This window comes from Aricia agestis, chromosome Z (genome assembly GCF_905147365.1).
Source record: "Aricia agestis chromosome Z, ilAriAges1.1, whole genome shotgun sequence".
Lineage (NCBI taxonomy): Eukaryota > Metazoa > Arthropoda > Insecta > Lepidoptera > Lycaenidae > Aricia > Aricia agestis.
In genome coordinates this window covers 19,220,870-19,240,844 of record NC_056428.1, presented here as the reverse complement: position 1 = coordinate 19,240,844, position 19,975 = coordinate 19,220,870, and the positions used below count along the sequence as shown (strand labels likewise).

The 19,975-nt window shown below is 35.3% G+C and overlaps 2 protein-coding genes across 2 annotated transcripts in view; one reads left to right on the top strand and one right to left on the bottom strand.

Annotated features, from left to right (window-relative positions):
- Nucleotides 1-623: 623 nt before the first annotated feature.
- On the bottom strand, nt 624-13,850 carry LOC121739249 (dnaJ homolog subfamily C member 11). The gene is made up of 13 exons (XM_042131606.1): nt 13,716-13,850; nt 12,919-13,093; nt 12,665-12,746; nt 9,897-10,016; nt 8,716-8,843; nt 8,115-8,306; nt 7,162-7,375; nt 4,817-4,933; nt 4,450-4,641; nt 3,188-3,321; nt 2,512-2,648; nt 1,503-1,632; nt 624-1,134 (listed from the first exon to the last, which is right to left on the bottom strand). The coding sequence occupies exons 1-13, from the start codon at nt 13,782-13,784 to the stop codon at nt 1,109-1,111; spliced, it is 1,716 nt and encodes a 571-aa protein (XP_041987540.1). The 5' UTR covers nt 13,785-13,850; the 3' UTR covers nt 624-1,108.
- A 3,500-nt stretch (nt 13,851-17,350) lies between these two features.
- LOC121738301 (WD repeat-containing protein 47) overlaps nt 17,351-19,975 on the top strand; it is a 115,479-nt gene continuing 112,854 nt past the window's right edge. Inside the window, exon 1 of the mRNA XM_042130271.1 lies at nt 17,351-17,443. The gene's annotated coding sequence lies outside the window, so the exon portion shown is untranslated. The remainder of the gene's footprint in view (nt 17,444-19,975) is intronic.

Below are 19,975 nucleotides of genomic sequence, written 5' to 3'. Positions count from 1 at the left end.
TAAGATGATATGGGCGACAGTTTTCATATTCCTTGCTACGGTTTTTTTTTTACAAGAAAAAAAAATCAAAATGTAATAAATTATATTCCATCTACAAAAACAAATGTTTCCTATAATTGTAAATGAATAAAAATGAAAAGATGCTAAATGCTAACTTATTAATATAAAATTATACATATTAACTGTGAAATAGGAGTATAAAATTATCGTTACGAAAACATTTGAAAAAGGGCAGATGCATGAAACGTAACTTTTGTCAATAGAGATTGACTCTGTTGAATCAAAATCAAATCGATAAAAAAGGGCGGCCATCTTAAATCGCCGGCACCACTAAAATTTCAGTACGAAATCGATAATTTCGATTGCAATTCCTTTACGAAGTGATTCGATATTTTTAAACAATCGATTAATTTTTGTTAGGTAACTTCCCTACTATTGTCAATTATAATGTGTCACGCATATCATCATAAAACGCACAAACTATAACATTGAATTGACATAAAATGTATATCTCTAATGTCTAATGTGAGCTATTCCTATCTCTAGTAGGGCAAAACCAGAGATAGATCAAATATTGGGAACAGCCGTAACTGTAATTAAATTAAGATTTTGACATGAGCCCCATACATTATCTGTCAAATTCTTCATTAAATTGAAGTTTTTCATCTTTAAATGTCTCTAAATGCGGCCGTTAAGTTATTTCAAGTCATAATCTTTTTAGCATAGTCTAACGAATTAAAGAAGGTATATGCTATCAACAAACTTCTCTGACAGTACGAATGATGTGTATTTACAGGTTTAACTTAGCATATGCATACACACATCTAAAACTAAATGACATTTTCATTCTTCATCAATATGCATGCGTGTTTACTCGCGTGTAAGAAATTAACAAGTAACTTACGCATGTACGACTGAAAAATGCATATGAACGTATTACTGCAAAGCATGCACTGCACATTTCTGCAACATGCATTTCACTTAACACGCATATGCGTGTTTATATTGCATATGTATAATATGCATATTTAATAGTCTAAACGCGCTTAGCACTTCTGTCACCGCTAGCTTTCCTTGGAGTTTTGTGCATGCGCCAAGTTCTTAACTTTCAGGATCTGTTTTTTATTCGATGATCTGAAAACGCAATGCATTAAATAAATAAATAGTCCTAGCATACTTAAACCAGTGCCAGACAAAACATGATAGATGTCTTAAATAAATATGAATTGTTTGCATAATGCAATAATAGGTTTATTCGCTTTAAAGCTACAAAAAATCGCATGGTGCTTCTTACATTACTTGCTTAAAAATACTATTTTGTGTGTTAAAGTGGTCTTATAATAATTATTATTATCGCTACTAAACTACCTTCACAGCTATTATTATCAGACAAAGCAAGTATTTTCTAATTAGGTAAGAAATATATATATTATGTCATGTCATGACATTAGAAACCACTATCGGTATATCGCGCCGAGTTTCCTCAAGGCCATGGTACTTACTGTTTCTAGGCAGCACTAGCGGCTGGTTGTCTGGTACCGTGCACACATGCAGGTTGCCATGGTAACTGTACTTCACAGTCAAATGTTTGTCCTCGCCAACGCAGGGATCGTAGAAACCTGACAGCTCGGACTGAAATGTTAAAGTTATACAGGGTGTGTTCTTAAACTCTAACAGGAACCCTAGACAATGCAGCATGACATTGCGTTACACGGTGATGTCATGCAAGCAATTACATGCAAACTACGTGCTGTACATTGTTTGACAAATTGTTTATGCACGCACGATCGTTTGCGATCGGCATGTCATGCAACAACTGTACTGTCACATAAATGTATGTCATGCTGAATTACCGTCTAAGGTGCGCTTAACACCCGGTTTCTGAAAGGTCTATTAAATTATTGATCAACTAAAACTTGTGTTAATTTAACATGGGTGTCAAACCAATTTGAGTTTCTGAAACATTGATCAGACGAAAATTAACTAATATAATATTATGCTATGATCATTTTTAATTTGTATGCAATTTGTTTATTTTCGTTCAATAATGTTTTGACGATCTCTGTTAGCTTAGTTGGTGGGCTGTTGGTACTTGGTAGCTCAAGCCGGGGGTCGTGGCGAAACCCAAAATGGCGGTTGACAGCTTGGCAGTTGTAGCTGTTCAATTTGACTCGAGAATGTTAATTCATTCTCGAGTCAAATTGAACAGCTATGTCAACTGACACACTGATCAAATTAAACTAACTAACCATGCTTCTAGCAACCCAATTGGTACTTGACAAAAGATTTAACAGGCGATTAGTTAATTTTAGCGTTGATCAGACTTCCAGATACCGGGTGTGAATCCTACATCGCGCTATCAAAGTTTCAGAGAACGGCAAGATATATTAATACAACGTCTGTAATGACGTCAGTGGGCTTTGGCCTGACCGGGCATAATATCACCTCGCTCGGTCAGATCTTCATTTGTGGCCACCATATTCCCATAACAGAGTACCATCTAGTTCTCACCTTGCTAGCCTCGAGCAGCTCTAGCCGGCTGTCCCTCGTGAGACACTGTACCGGTATCGTCACGTCGATGACCTCAACTGGACCGGTCGGTGACGCGTCCTCGTCCGCCTCCGTGTCCACATCGTGAGCTGATGCTCCTGAAATGATTATTATTATTATATTATTTATACTAGTTGTTCGGCAAACATTGTTTTGCAATTTAGAGTATTTCACCCATACTATTTTTTTGAAGTGACTAAATAAGTATGTCACCATGGCAACGTCCATCGCTATCCCGTCGCTCAAACAATGACTGACGGCGACCGTCAGTCTCGAGTTGTAATAATTTACTATTATTTATTTTCAACAAATGCACTCAATATAAAAAGTAGATGTTGTACGATTCTCAACCCTAGCCGATATGCTCGCTAAGATTCACGATAACCGGTCGAGTCATTTCAGAGGAGTTCAACCACGCATCCCGTGAGACGAAAATTTTATATATTAGAATAATTTAGATAAAGTATTTCGGTGTCGCTGGACTGGTCTAGTCCAAGTATGCGCAGAAACAGCTACACTCTTTCTTTCAGAGAGAAGGACGATGTTTGATTTTTTGCGTTAGTCGCCCTCTTAACTTGACGATAATTGAACTATTGTCACCATAGTGACACAATATATATCAGGTCAGAGCCGTTACCTGCAGGTAGTCTCCCATACAGCGCTCTGATGATGACCAGCCCCTTCTTCTTCTCCTCGTCATTCCGGATGCGGGAGTACGTCTCCTTCATCAGCTCGATGGTGGCTCGCGCTTGACGCTGCATCTCTTGTAGTCTGGGAAGAAAATGTCATGTCAACATTTCATAACAATACTACTTTAGTGTTTCATTGTATGGGACTGGATCGAACAAGAAGCAAAACTATACTTACTAATGTCATATAAGAATACTAGAATTAGACTACACATTTTGACAATGTTTGTTTTTTTGTATAAGTGTTACACAACCGTAATTTTGTGCATATAACTACTTACTAATAACGGGTGACTTCGATTTCTTTAGTAAGTCAATTACTAAAGTAATCGAAGTCACCCGTTATAAGTAACATATAAATAAAAATAAATACTTGAAAAAATGTGACAATCACGCGAGAGTCAAAACTCCAAAACGTGGCACAAAACTTCATAAATATTAATTATGTGTAAATACAAAGTTTTAAGAAGTTGTAAATTTTGTGGCTCATTTCACCGTTTAGAGTTTAGACTATAGATTCCAATCTGCAAACTTTCAAGAGAGTCTATTCAATCTTAAAAGGCCGACAACGCACTTGCAGTACCGCACCTCCTAATGTTGCGAGTGTCCATGGGCGACGGTATTTACTTTCCATCAAGTGAACCGCTTACGTGTTGCCCCTTATATAAAAAAAAATCGACCAAGTGCGAGTCGGACTCGCGCACGTAGGGTTCCGTACCATTATAAAGCAAAATTAGGCCAAAATTTGTATTTTTTGTATTGGAGCCCCTAGTTTTTATTATTCGTAGCAAGCCCTCCTTATTTTTTTATTTTATTTTAAAATTATTATTAAATAAAAAAGTACACATATAATTAAGGATTTTGAAAAAAATTTAAGTAATTTTTGCTCTATATCAATAATGTTGTCATTATAGATATAGAGCAAAAAAGGCCAAAAAAATCACGTTTATTGTATGGGTTTAATATTCTTTTGATTTTAGTATTTGTTGTAATAGCGGCAATAGATATACATAATCTGTGAAAAATCAACTCTCTAGCTATTACCGTTCTTGAGTTACAGCCTGGAGACAGACAGACAGACAGACAGACAGACAGACAGACAGACAGACAGACAGACCGATAGACGGACAGACGGACAGACAGCGAAGTCTCAGTAATAGGGTCCCGTTTTCACCCTTTGGGTACGGAACCCTAAAAAGATTCTACTAACCTCTCAAAGTTAGCCTCCATAGACCGTCGTTTCTCTCTTTCCGTGCGCTCTCTTGCTATGGGGTCTAGTAGCAACTTCTTCAATAACAACCACGATACAAGTGGTACTGTTGTCGCATAGAACACGGCAGATGGTATCACTTCCTCACATAAGTGTATCGGTACAACTATACTTTGGGTGGAACAGGACCATCTGAAAATGATAAAAATGTGATAAAATATGCTGTCTTGGGACCCGTTAAAAAATAGCTACTACGTGACGCGCCCTCGCACTAGGGAGTAGGGACTTCTCAAGTATATCAGCTGTACTACCTGTGTTTCTTTTGTCAAAATCTATACTCTCATAATTCTAGTACTTGTGTACTCACTTCAGTTTGAGCATAACTCCACTGGGCACACCCAACATGACTGCGGCTGACACACTGCTACTCTGTGACACTTTCTTCTCAGCACCGTACTCTGCTATAGCTCCAAATGTGCCAACCCTGAACATAGACAATATTATATTAAGAATCTTCATTCTTCATTATACGAATATATTCAATAAATTAAATATTATATGAATAGCTGAAAGTATGACTCTTTACACAAGGTTTGAACAAACTTGTAATTTGCCAATATGTTTTGAATGATGTGATGTTAAAGTTCAGAGGAAATATGGCACAGGTTTTTTAACACTTTTGTACAGTTACATAATTAAACATAACATAAATTATCTCGCATAGTGCAATAGCGCTTACTATATACAGCAATAAATAACTATATTTCAAGAAAAATCGCAAGTTCCTTAATATAAGCCTTATTAGAAAAACATAATTGATTTGTCAAAAAAGTAACATTCTAAGGCCCACTTGCGCCAAAACTTTGAGTTAAATAAATAACTCGGGGCTTAATAACTCAGTGTTAACGTTTTTAATTTTTAACTCATACTACATATTGCACCAGAAGAATTTATCCCAGAGTCAACTAACCCGGGCTTATGTCATGTTCATTCATTCTTTTTACATCCCGCCAAATATGATAGAGCGAATGCTGAATAATTTAAGTGTACTGCTCTCTCTCGCTCCACAGTACTTTGAAATAACACGTGGTTCTATGTCGCATTGTGTTGTGAATTGTGATATTTTGTGCAAATAAATTAAGCGGAAAATGATAAAAATTGGGAAGAAACCCTTGTGTCCAATGCTTATCTAGTCTGCCTATTTATAAAGGAGTTCACTAAAGACGCACTAATCCAATGATATTATTATTAAACTTTGGTATGGAATTACTTTTTATGCTCATTTGCATATTGCAATTATTTTCAATTTTATTTAAGTAATAAAAAGAGAAGTTTCTTTTTTTAGGCGAAATCTTCGATGGAAATCTTTGTCTCTTTGTGAGTACATACGGGACCCTAAACAGATCGGTCCGTTCTACAATCCTTCTGTAATACGAGTCCGAACTAGTATTCGATAATTTCTTCATCATCATCAGATAACAACCACTGATCATTTATCATGGTTAAACACAAAATAAAACCGGTACCTATTACTGAACACAACAAAGTAGGTCATAACCGAAAAATCTCAGTTTTGATATTACTAACCCAGAGTTAGTCGATTTAACCCTCCGACATCGGTGCAAGTCATAACCGAAAAATCTCAGTTTTGATATTACTAACCCAGAGTTAGTCGATTTAACCCTCCGACATCGGTGGGCTAAAAATTTAAAAAATTAACTCGAGGTTAACTCCTAACTGTTGGTGGTGCAAGATATGATGTCAATTTAAATTCGAAGTATAATTTAACTCAGAGTTAAGCGTGTTAACCCAGTCTGGCGCATGTGGGCCTAACAATAATAAGATAGACTACTTAACATGAAATATTATTTTAACAATTCAGTCCTTATTATACACTTCGTTTTGCGAAGGCCTTTGATAGTAGAAACATTAATAATACAAGGTAAATCCATTGTGACAAAATCATAGCTCAGCAAGTATGAATAAATAATCTTAATAATCGCAAAGCAAAATATTTACCATAGCAATAATAAACATAATATGAGTGCACACAAAAGTTGCTAAGCCTGTGGCTGAGCCTACATAAATTTTAAAAATTAGGCATAAGTCCAGTTTACAGCCTGAAATCTAGGAAAATAATAATTATTAAAATGTCTTATAACAATAATGATTGATGATGTAAAATAATAATGATATTATTTCCCTAATCTAGGCTTCATCTTAATAAAAGAGAAATGCCTAGATTTTGCCTGCATTTAATAACAATATGCAAACTAGCCTACTGGATTTATGTGACAGAGAAATAACTATTAACACAAAGCCTTGGCATATATGGTAAGATAATAAAAAAAACATTATATATAAAAATAAATAATAATAGGCGTCAGAAACGTTTTACAGAAAAAATGGATCCGCACATTTCTTCCGGAATAAAACTATCCTACGACCGTTTCCGGGACTCAAGGTATCACCATACCAAATTTCACGGTTAAACGGCTAGGCCGTGAAGAGGTATCGAATTTATAGTATTAGTATGGTTAGATGTAATATGTACCTACAAGAGTAGTACAGGAAAGAAAATACTAGAAACAGCTGGAGGAGGCCTTTGTCAACAGGCACACCGAAATTATATATTTTAACAAGATACCTCTTATAATATTATAAAAACATACAATTCGGAATTAAAAAGGATAAATAATAATGGATACTCACTTAAAAGCCAACCTCAGCTTCATATCGTGGTTGGGTAGTTTCCTCATGATGTTGAGTGATATGAAGGAGTGCGGCGATCCGATCTGGACTGCTGAGTTGAGGTGATACTTCTCGGAGTCTCTGGCATAGGTAGACGTCATGGAAGACCCACCCTGACCCCCCGCGCGGTAGGTCAGGTAGCCCACCGAGTGGGCGTCGAGTTGCATCGCCATTGCTGGAATATAAATTATAACAATCGGCTAAGTGCGAGTCGGACTCGCGCACGAAGGGTTCCGTATTGTTATAGAGCAAAAATATACCAAAAATTGTGTTTTTGTATGGGAGCTCCCCTTAAACTTTTATTTTATTATTAATAATGATTAAAAATAGCAATAAATACATAATATGTAATTAAGGACTGAAGTCCCTACCTGTGGCCATTATTGATATCGAGCAAAAAAAGCCAAAAAAATCATGTTTGTTGTATGGGAACCCTCCTTAAATATAATTTTATTTTGTTTTTAGTATTTGTTGTTGTAGCGGCAACAGAAATACACAATCTATGAAAATTTCAGAAGTCTAACTATAGCGGTTCTTGAGATACAGCCTGGAGACAACAATGAACAAACGGGTCCAGTTTTTAGTTTGTTACAACAATAAATTGCTAATTTATTTATATTTTCTATTGACAGTATAATATGTTTTATCCAAGCTTATTAAGAGATAAATTCATTTCTAAGGTTCCGTACCCCAAGGGTAAAAACAGGACCCTATTACTGAGACTTCGATGTCTGTCTGTCTCCAAACTGTATCTCAAGAACCGCTATAGTTAGACTTCTGAAATTTTCACAGATGGTGTATTTCTGTTGCTTCTATAACAACAAATACTACATGTACTGCTAGTGTCCTTATAAATTAAATAAATATATAATATCAATAAATATGACATTAAATAAGTGTGGCATAGTACTCACTTGACACAAAATTAGGTACAATTCCCCGTGAAGTGAACTGCAAGCCTGTACCAAAGTTAAGGAACATCAGCCGGGATATTGTCCGGAACATCTTGAAGCCCACAATGGGTCCGTTGCCAATACCACACTCCACCTCCGTCCATCCTCGCTCTGAACTTAGATGCCTGTTGGATACTGTTACTGCTCCTGTGCCTGTAAATACAGGTTGTAAAAATTTGGTCTTTTAGCGCTGCCACTTTCACAGTGAAATCTCTACAAGGAATACATACACACCCTTAAGTATTATCATTATCACTTAGTTTTGTTACACCTTGTATAATGAGCTGGTGTTATCTATCTTTTATTATAAAGGTGAAGAGTTTGTTTGGGTTTTTGTTGCTTGAACGCGCTAATCTCAGGAAATAGTGGTTGGTGGAACTGGTTCGATTTGAAAAAATTGTTTTTGTTTGTAAAATACTTATAATCTTAATAAAACCCCAAAATTTTAGTGTGGACTTTAAGCACTATAATTTGTGTTAAAGCAAATAGCAAAAGTAATGAAGAATATTCATATTAAAATAAAGGACATGTTATGTCCCTGATTTATTCTGTTTAGCAATACCTATGCCATTTTGTGTAGAGATGTTTCCGGAGAGAGTACTAGTGTTTCTCAGTGTGACGGGCACATCGATGGACTGTTGTATGCTCATCCCGGAGACCTCAATGCTTGGGATTATTGTCGTATCTTCCCTGTAAGCATTAAAAAAATAAAGCCTACTGACACCAGTCTGTATTTAAGTTATGTTGTCACTTTCGTTCTACGGAAATGTAAAAGAGAAGGCATAAGACAAGAAATTACTAAAAGCTATGTTGGCCCAAGTAAGTCGTAAACATTTGTATGTCACATTATAATATTTCCAAAAGATTAGAGGCTAAAATCTATTTTGTAATAACTTTTTTTCTTTAAACTTAGATAAGTAACAGCACTTCTTTAATTAATATCCGTAAAACATCACCGAAATAAAATCCTTAAATCAGAAATAACATAAAGCCAAAAGAAAATGTGTTAGAAGATTTGCTTATAGACCAGATATGCAGTAGTTTAGTCAAGTTCTATCTACAGCACTACAGTATATGATATTATATTATCAATTTAAATTTAGTTTGTTATTATTTTTAGCAATATTCCGCGAAAACAACTTCCCCCTTTAAGTAAATGAGTGAGTGTAAGCATAGGCATGCGTACAGCACCTCCCTCCTCCCACACTGCCTATACGTACACTCGCATGCAAGAACTTGCAAACACCACCACCACACTAGCAATAATGTTGGCAAATCCGTGCAAGGCCCCTCACCACCATGCAGGTTGAAAACCTCGACGCGCGTTTCGCCCCAACACCGGAGCATCCTCGGGATGTGGACTCTACGAACAACGTCCGTTAAGTGCCGCCACCGGCCAAAACACCGCCTTTTATACACTATCGAGCCCCACTACTATCCCCACTACTCTCACTAGTACCCCCGAACATATTAACACTATTGGTGGTGTTTGCAAGTTCTTGCATGCGAGTGTACGTATAGGCAGTGTGGGAGGAGGGAAGTGCTGTACGCATGCCTATGCGTACACTCACTCATTTACTTAAAGGGGGAAGTTGTTTTCGCGGAATATTGCTAAAAATAATAACAAACTAAATTTAAACTATGGATTTCCGCAAAGTAACGCCTGATACTATTAACTATTATCAATTTACTTAAAGCCTACCACAATGAAAATGTAAACTTACTAATATAATGACAACTTACAGTAGTTCATATTCGTCATAGTATTTCATGAAGAGATCAGTTGCATTGATTGATAAAGTGATAGTGCCTCGGGGGTTGGCACTTTGCTGCAACCTCCTCTCCTCCCGTTCCCGTTTGAGCCTAAAATAAAAAACATAATCAAATGATAAAATTCGGAGACTATTATGTTATATGCCATTATGGCCAAAAACACAAGACCAGGATGTTAAATCTAGGATTAATTTTACTTAATATAGGAAAATCATTATTTCTGTACAGGCTACTTGACCTATATTCAATTTCATTGAACAAATACATATTTCTAGTAGAACTTGGCCTAGAAAACTGTATTTCACCCTTATCATCAAATAAAAGCTTATGATTGATAAATAGTCGATTTGAAAATATAATTTTATGAAAATAGGATTTGTACTGACGAAAACGCTTTTGTGGTACTTCCGAATTGGATGTGACGTCATCTCATTCCTAATTTAATTTCTTTTTTTTATCGCGCTCGTTATATGTAAGTTTATTTGTACATAAATAATAAAAATAAGCCTAGAAAGATTTGTAAAATATATTTTCTTGAATAATTCTAATAAAACATCAGTTTTATAAATTTTCTTGAACAATTCTAATAAAACATCAGTTTTATAAATTATCTCCATTTATTGTAGACGGGAAATGAAATGGCCAAAACTTTTCTCCAAAAGTTTTCAATATTACAAATGATTTTTAATTTCTTATTTACTTAATTCTTTTATAATTTTTGGGCACTTTTAGACACGTACATTTAGCATATAAAAAATGTTCAATAAAGAGAGCTTAAAATACAAAACGTATGACGTCATACTATGGCGGACAGTATTTTCGGCGCCATTTATAAGGCATATTTTTCAATTAACATTTTTATGGGTTTCTACTGTGTAAAATATTAAAATATTAGTTTTTTTTGTAATAATGAATGATTATTAAGCGATTAGCATGAAGAAAAAAATTAGGTCAAGTAGCATATTCACAATTGAAGATTTGGGTGGATGAAGTGGGTGAGTAACAATAATTTGAAATAAAAAACTTAATAGGTGTAATAAGGGACACCCAAATGGAACGAAGTTATTTCTTATGTTCAAAAAACCTGTATACATATTATACACTGAAAAAAAATATTAAAAAAAAACGCTATTACTGACTCCCAGGAATACTAACAACGCGTTGCTGTTTATTTTTAAAAAAACGCTATCTAGTCGACGCACAGGAATACTTACTAACAACGCCATCTGCCCCAAACATGCAGGTACTAATAAAAAGTGTCGAGGTCAAATCAAGGTCAAATATCGTTCTGTGATCTGTCTAGCCTTCAGATTTACGCCGAACGCGTGATAAGGAACTTCGTTCCAATAAATGTGGATTCTATGTATCTATACTAATATTATAATGCGGAAGAGTTTGTTTGTTTGAGTTTGAGAAGTAGACCATGTGAAGGATCATAGGCTATTTTTTGTGGACCAAGTTGTCTGTGATATATTTAAATTTACGCGGGCGAAGCGGCACGGAACGTCTAGTAGCTAGATATCGCAGGCTTCAAGCCAGAAAAAAGGCTTCTTTTAGAAGAAAATGGATGCATTGCACATTGAGAGTTTTGGAATAGTAAAAAATACAAAAGATCATTTCACGTATTAAGGAAGTACTTTCATAGACACATGCAAAATTTTAGTTGTAGAGGTCTATTTTCTTCTTAAAAAAACGACTTTTTATACGACTTGATGCCCGCGAGCCGCGATATATTAGTCAGTCAGATCACAGAAATAAATCAAGATAGAACGGCTAAACGGGCGGAGTACGCGTGTTTTAATCTTGCACTGTAGCGCAAGATTCGTTGAAAGTTTATTCAGTCAGCGCGCACGTCTCGACTTGATTACACCGGAGCGGTTGTGCAAAAAATGCCTCATTGTGTAGTGTCTAATTGTAAAAACAGAAGTACGAAAATGAATTGGTCAAAAGGAGGTATTTTTTTCCACGTTACCCGTGGGAAAAAATACCTCCTTTTGACCAATTCAGTCATTTGTTTTAACTAAAATTTTCAATGGCTACCACGATTTTCAATGTAAAACGACAATACAACTTATTCATATCCATTACGTGTTTCAAAATATTTTCTAGACCTCGTTTCAAGGGGAACGCGCATTGTAATTGTAAATGAAATTGTGCAATACGAGTACGAACGCTCTACTATTGTTGCGTCGACACTTGAACTAAGATTATCGATAATTATCGGTAATCTCAGTTAAAATGACGTTTTATCTTTATAAAAATGGATTTCCAATTGTGTTACTAACGCTAAAACTCGAAAACGGCTGAACGGATTGGGCAAATTTTAGTCTTAAAATATTCGTAGAAGTCCAGGGAAGGTTTTAAAGTGATACGAAGTTCAGCGGGACAGCTAGTAATACATAATTTGAATTAACGTTTTATATAAAGAGAAAAGATTTGATTGTTTGTTTGTTTGCATTGAATAGTCCAAACTACTGCCCTTATCGATAATACCGATATGTCTTCGTTTTTTTCAGTGCGTGTCAAATCACTAATTCCTTAGCAATGACGTAACATTTGGGGATGTGGCTTGTGCAAAAATTGACACGAGCTATTCCTTAGCAATGCACGTGCCTCGCCGTTCTATCTTGATTTATTTCTGTGAGTCAGATGATAAAGTAGATAAGTTACTATAGATAAGGAACTAAATGAGTAATTGTTCTTAGCCAAAACCATAAAATTAAGAAAGTGGAAAATACCTCTCATATTCTTCTCTTATCTCCCTTGGTGTGCGAGTCCGAAAAATTATCTCCCAACCATCCACCTCCAAACCCCTTTTGCCTACAAAAATACAAAACATTATAGATACAAAGCAAAGCTTCCTGGGGCTATATCTCAATATTCAATTTTGGTACATTTGGAAACAAACTATTGGTCCAACAATTATTAAAGCATGAAGATATACCATACAAACATAGTAATTTAAACAAACCGAATAATATGTGTTACATACCTAAAGTATCATAGATTGCTCTCTTATGTGAGTCCGATAGCACTTCGTAAGCTTCTTTAATCTTCCCGAAAATTTGTTCAGCCCATTTCTGCTTATTTGGATCAGTACTGTGTTTGTCTGGATGGAACATACGTGAAAACCGACGATATGCACTGTTAATTTCTTCTGTTGTTGCCTTAAATACACATATTAAAATTAAACATTTAAAGGGACTAAAAGAAATATTATTAGTTATTTGTATTATTATTATGATGTCCAGATAAAATTTGCCTGCAATTAACTTTTAGCAATTTCATTGAAATGTTTACAATGGATAAAGAAATCTCATGAACTCTTTGGTCAATGTTAGGATTCAATCTTTAGGTATAAAACCATTTTTTTAATACACTTCACTTACTACATACTTATTTATAATTTGAAGATATAAAAATGGAAATGTCATGGTATTGTAAATTTGTGGTTTGTTCTATTTGTAAAGAATGTTATGTGCAAAACACCTTCTCTAATAATTGTATGTATTAAAATGGCTTGTATTATTTATGAAAACTGAGATAACTATAGTTATATTTTCTGCATGTAAGTTATGTTTATAATGAAGTAGGTACATAACCTTAAAATTATTCCAATTGTACAATATACGAAAATTAATTATCAAGGTGGAATTAATGCAGCTTGACGAGGAAGTTTGCATGATTTCAGTAGCAATAATTTAAAAAAGAAATCCTTTTCGGGAGTTATATAATAATGTTGTAATAAAGTGATAATTTGTTGACATATAAAAATATAAGAATATTTACCGTTTTGGACACATTTAATAACTGATAATAATTATCTTCTAATAAAATACTTTCCACTTCTTCGTCCATCGTTTTATTTTATAAAAAACCCTTTATAATACTATAACCCGACCCGATGAATTTCTTTTACCGCCGGACTTCAATGTTGCCTTGTGTCAAAAAATACTGTCACTTGAAGTTTATGGAGTTCTGCTGTCTATGCCTACCTACTCGAATTTAGTGACATGAAACGACTTATATAATCGATTTTTATGGCTATGTTCCAATATGTATTGCGACCACTGCACAGTGCTATCACTGTAGAAAAAATAGTTCCGATAGGTATGGAGATGCAGTACACTGCCGCAGTACCCTAGTGAAATATATGACGTCATCAATCGTCGCGATATTGTACTGTGAGCACTCATGGCATTTTCGAGGTAAGGTACTCGCAGTAGATCACGTGATATATCAAAAGTCAACTGTCAAGTGTCAAAACCACTCGAGTGCCTTACGTTTTAAATTTAAAATAATACCTACAGTTAGTGTCCGACCGAAGGTCTATTTTTGGCCGAAGCCGAAGCCAAAGCCGATTAATCGGCAATCACCACAACCTTACTCTCAGTAATTAATTTTGTTCAAAATTTTCTATAAGCTACAATGAATATTAAAATTATTTCAAAACTTCAATATTGACAATATTGGTTTACCTATATTATATTGACTGTTTCATATAGAAGTTGATTTAGAGATAGTAATAAAAGCTTGTGATTTTGTGATTTATTTATTAATTATTTGTAGTCGTTGAGTGCGTGAGCGGGAACCTAAGCGATTACTACTGGAACTTATTCAGGGTGCTTAGGGACAAAACATACTAAAAGTCCTGACGTCTAGGAGGTGAGCCGGAGGGAAGGGAGGGTGACAAAAGTCTCAATTTTTAGTTTTTGGCTAATACCTTAAAAACGATGCGTTGTGGCAATAAAGTTCTATAACAAAATAAAAGCTTATTCAATTCTCTATAACTATGATTCTATATAGTTTTTCCAAATTCTCATCCGTTTTTTTAACTACACGCGCTGGAAGTTTCGGAATTGCTCTCAGGCATCTACATTAGCCGCTGCTACAATCCCTGGTACAGTGACAAAATATATTATTGTTTTAGTGAAACCTCAGGCGCTGGTAAATCGCCTATTGTCCTTGGCGTCAAGAAATTACCTACATTTTCCACCCCCACTCTTGAGGGGTCAGCCCATTCCCGAATGTATTTTTATATATTTAACTAAGCAGGCTAACAATTAGTGTATGTTCCAACTGATGGAAGCTGGTTACCGTAATGCCTTGCGTCGTCTGCAACACCAGGGGTGCTACTGGTGCGTTGCCGCGTCAAGGGGTGTAATGAGGGGATGGGGGGATGTGCTTACAGGCCTCTCACTTACCGAACGAAGCATAGAAGCGGTAAAGCTACTATTCAAACAGAATTAGAAAGGAATATTTAAAAACAAAACACTTTTTATTTTCACTTTTTCTGAGCGTGTAGTTCGAAAAAGGATGAGAATCCGGAAAAAGTGTGTAGAATCAAAATTAAAGAGAATTTTATATGTTTTTTTTTTCATTGTAGTACATTTTTGCTACAACACATCGTATTTAGTTATTAGCCAAAAAAAACAAAAATTTAGACTTTTGTCACCCTCCCCTCACTCCTGCTCACCTCCGTTCCTAAGCACCCCGAATAAGTTCCAGTAGAAATCTCTGAGGTTCCCGCTCACGCATTCTACAACTACTTTATTGACTGTACTATTGTAAAAATAATAATAATTTCTTTATTATTTCACAAATAACAATAATTAGACCAATTAATCAGTCTTTGTTTTACTCGACTAGACCGAAACTAGACTAAAAAATAAAATAAACAAACACTAACTTCTTAATAAAAAATTAAATGATTTATTAAGAAGTTAGTGTTTGTTTATTGTATTTGACAGTGACCCAGTGGCTTCCGCATACACGACCGGTCTGTCGCTCTCTCACGACTCACTCAGTCTTTCGTTCAATTTTGACGGTTGCTCGGACCTTCGGCAAAGCCGAAAAACCGAAGGTTTCGCCGAAGGTGATTTTTTTGGCCGAAGGCTTTGGCTGCCGAAGCCGAAGCCGAAGCTTCGGTCGGACACTACCTACAGTTTAATCCGAAATTTATAAATTTCTGTAATAAATTTGGATTAATAATAATAAAAAATGGAAGAATTGCAAAAATTAACCTTAATAGACTGTGTTGAAAATGTTCAATACGAGCTGTCAAACGACTTACGTCACTGCATAGATAAATTACTGGTTATTTATCGTAGAATAAAATAAAAATCGAAAAAAATCGAAACTTAAATGTAAGATGATACCACCTCTTATAGAAAGACTGTTGAGCAAGCGTCAGCGTGATGTAGGAGACTCACAGCGCCATCTATTATGAATTTTTGGAACCAACTTAATATGAACAAATTTACGCATTTTCACCCCCTTACAACCATTTTTTCCAGTAAAAAAGTAGGTAGCCTATGTCCTTTTTCAGGCTTTAGACTATCTGTATACAAAATTTCATTACAATCGGTTCGGTAGTTTTGGTGTAAAAGCGAGACAGACAGACCGACAGACAGAGATACTTTCGCATTTATAATATTAGTATAGATTAGTAAAGATTTGATGATGATTAATTAAAGTACTGCTCAAATGATAGGGTCAATCTCCGGAGTGTATATTTTTTTCAGCTCTAGAGCTGTTCGAATTGCAAGAATGTCATTTATGTCATCAAATAATGAATTAAATTAAAATAAAAATACATATTAAGTATTTTATTAATATCTGCGTTACAAAATCATTGAACCAAACGCTAATGACTATAAACCATAAAGTTTGCAATATTTTCTAATCACCGAATAGTATAGTGATAGCTTTTTACCAATATTCATAATATACCAAACAATTTCCCCGAATTATAAATTATAATGATTATTTTACTGCCGTCGAAAATATAAATTACAGGTATAATCATGCAAGTGACATTACTGATCAGAGCTTGACCTATTTTCGTTTATTATCCAAAAATTTTTGGTACTTTTCACAACGAATAGCTTAGACAATTTCGGCTTGTATTTATAATATAACTAGCGAGTAGCGACCCGCCCCAGCTTCGCATCGCAATATATAGCCATGAAAAAATTATTAAAATCGATTCAGCAGATCTATAAGTAAAAATAGTCAATTTTTTAATGTATTTGCTAAAAACCGAGCTTTGTGAGGGCTCGCGTGGCGCGTCGTAAGTCGTTACACCTTGACTGACTAATGATAACACAATATCTACATAATATAAATAAAAATCACTGTTTAGGCACAAATTATTATAGGCATGATAGTTTTTCTGTAAACTTTACCACAAAATGTATAGGTTCTGGGATATAGTACTAGGTCTAGCTTCGCGCGCCCTGATAAAATCGATCGATTTCTAGCATTATGTTTTATTGGGCCTATGAATCGATTTTAAGTACAAGACTCGATGACACTTAATTATTTTTATCTGTATTATAGATTTCTGCTCTATGCCATTTTTGACGTTACGTTACTAATGTGATGTGAAATGTCAATTTTGTGTGTAGAAAATTATTTTCATAAATATAGTCCCGTTAAAAATAATGTTGTAAATGTAGTCGTATTTATTTTGTGCGGTATTTATTAGTGTGATCGGATCATTGTTTAATTACAAGGTAAATATTGTCTACAATATGAATTTTCGGATAAAACGTTTTGTCTAGGTGCAGTGCAATTTTTATGTCGACTAATAATTGTTTTTGGTTTAGCAACAAATGTTTTTATTTTGCATTAGTTTAAAGCTTGGTTCTATTTATATGTAAAATAATATGAATGAAAATATTGTTGGTTGCCCTTGAAGTTTACGGGTACGATGCGTAGGCGTAATTTATTGTAGTGTACGTAAAAGGCAGTTAAATATATTAGCATTTCTCGCTCGATGATTTCACATAATAAGTGTTGATCGATATTTTAAGCACATGCTATTCGGTCTCGAGTGGTTTTAGAAATGCACCAATAATTTCTCCGACATTGAATTAATTGGCTTTCGCCGACGGCTATTTGCATCATAATTCATACAATAAGTGAAAGTTTACTCTGCTCTGATGAATAATTATGCACTTTAAAAGACAATATTGGTACCAGCTTCTGACCTTATTATAGGTACTTGGTACACTTCATGTAGTAAGTCAAGTTAATTATTTAATATTGTGCTCAATTTACATGCAAAAAGAAAGTTTTTTAAAATCCATGTTACAATTTGAATGAGACTGTCAAGAATGTTTTGTGTGGTCCAGTTAATTTCGTGTGAATTTTATAAAGTATTCTTTATGTAGTTTAACTACATAAGAGATAAAATTATTTAAATGTGACCAAGTTCTACTAAGCCATAAAAATTAGTCAAAATAATTGTAGCTAAAGTATGTTATTTTTAACCCCCGACAAAAAAGAGGGGTGTTATAAGTTTGACGTGTCTGTCTGTTTGTCTGTGTGTGTATCTGTCCGTGGCATCGTAGCATCCAAACGGGTGGACCGATTTTGATCTAATTTTTTTTGTTTGAAAGCTGACATGATCGAGAGTGTTCTTAGCTATAATTCATCATTATCAGCCTGCTCAGTCCTGGACAATCAGGGGTTATCTGGTTCATGAAAGGCCGTTAGCAACTTGTAGTCGTTTGATGGGTTTTATATTTCATTCTAGTTCGTGATATTTGTGAATATACAATATACGTATACACATAATAATGGAAAGTTGACCTGGTGCTGCAGCATCAACTGGTAATCAATAGGATATCCAACTCCTCGCCAACTAAGAGCAGAGGTTTCGTGTTTGGGTTCATTTTAATTGTGACAACCAGTAAGAAGTAGATAAAGTATAAACAGTAAATAGTTACATGCTGCTGCTGCAGCATCACCTGGATTCTATGGGAACCGAGCTTCGTATGAACCCAAAGTAGAGGTTTCATGTTTGGGCTCATTTTAACGGCCTCATCGAAAAAGACATTGATAGATGGTAATCATGAGAATATGATTCTGTTGATAGGAATTATTCTGCACTATAATCAACACAAGTTTAAAAAGTATGAAATAAAATTAAATTAAGAAATTTAAAAAAACCCCTGCCAAAACAACTTTAAAAAGTAATGAAATAATATTTACTGCCTTTAAGTTCAAATAATTCCTAACTTGTGTAAAGTAATATTTTAGTCCATAATTGTTGTCAAGGTGTGTCGGGGGACCGCTAATGTAGATGCTTAATTTCACTTAACAAGTTTAAGGATCAATTCACAGCGATCTGAATCGAGATAGGTAATCAGCGACTTGGCGGTTATAGGTTGTAGTTTACTTGGCGGTCCCCCGACACACCGTGACAACTATTATGTTACACAAGTTAGGTTTTTTTTTTTTTTTTTTATGAAATAAGGGGGCAAACGAGCAAACGGGTCACCTGATGGAAAGCAACTTCCGCCGCCCATGGACACTCGCAGCATCAGAAGAGCTGCAAGTGCGTTGCCGGCCTTTTAAGAGGGAATAGGGTAATAGGAGGGTAGGGAAGGGAAGGGAATAGTTGAGGGTAGGGAAGGGAATAGGGTAGGGGTTAGGGGATTGGGCCTCCGGTAAACTCACTCACTCGGCGAAACACAGCGCAAGCGCTGTTTCACGCCGGTTTTCTGTGAGAACGTGGTATTTATCCGGTCGAGCCGGCCCATTCGTGCCGAAGCTCTCCCACGTATAAACTTTGAACTTATTTGAACTTAAAGGCAGTAAATATTATTTCATTACTTTTTAAAGTTGTTTTGGCGGGGGTTTTTTTAAATTTCTTAATGTTCTTTGTACATATGAAAGGGAAGGCATGATGTTTGTCCAAGAATGAGCACTTATCCAAGAATGAGCAGTTATTATATCTCTTCTTTTCATTTAAGCTATATATGTATGATACTGCTTTAGATTTGATAATTAAAGTATTCATTACATGTATGTAATGAATACTTTAATGTATATATTTCTTAAAGTTCATAACTGAACTTGAAAGTGTGTAAATCAGGGCCGGCCCTAATTCCAGTTTTAGCGTTACCAGTGCCCAGGGCGAGATTTCTTCGCAGCCCAGGGTGCTCATAATGCTGAAAAACAGGGCGCCCTTTTGTTTCCGCCTTCAGTGCCCCTTTTTATCCGGCCCCCTGGGTGGTTGTGCAGCTTTGCCCCCCTAA

Bases quoted from the DNA above. Each gene is read 5' to 3' on its own strand.
- LOC121739249 (XM_042131606.1), bottom strand. From the start codon at position 13,784: ATGGACGAAGAAGTGGAAAGTATTTTATTAGAAGATAATTATTATCAG. The intron at 13,094-13,715 runs GTAAATATTCTT...TGTGTATTTAAG, and splicing joins TATTAAATGTGTCCAAAACG to GCAACAACAGAAGAAATTAA. The intron at 10,017-12,664 runs GTATTTTCCACT...TTTTTATTTTAG, and splicing joins ATAAGAGAAGAATATGAGAG to GCTCAAACGGGAACGGGAGG.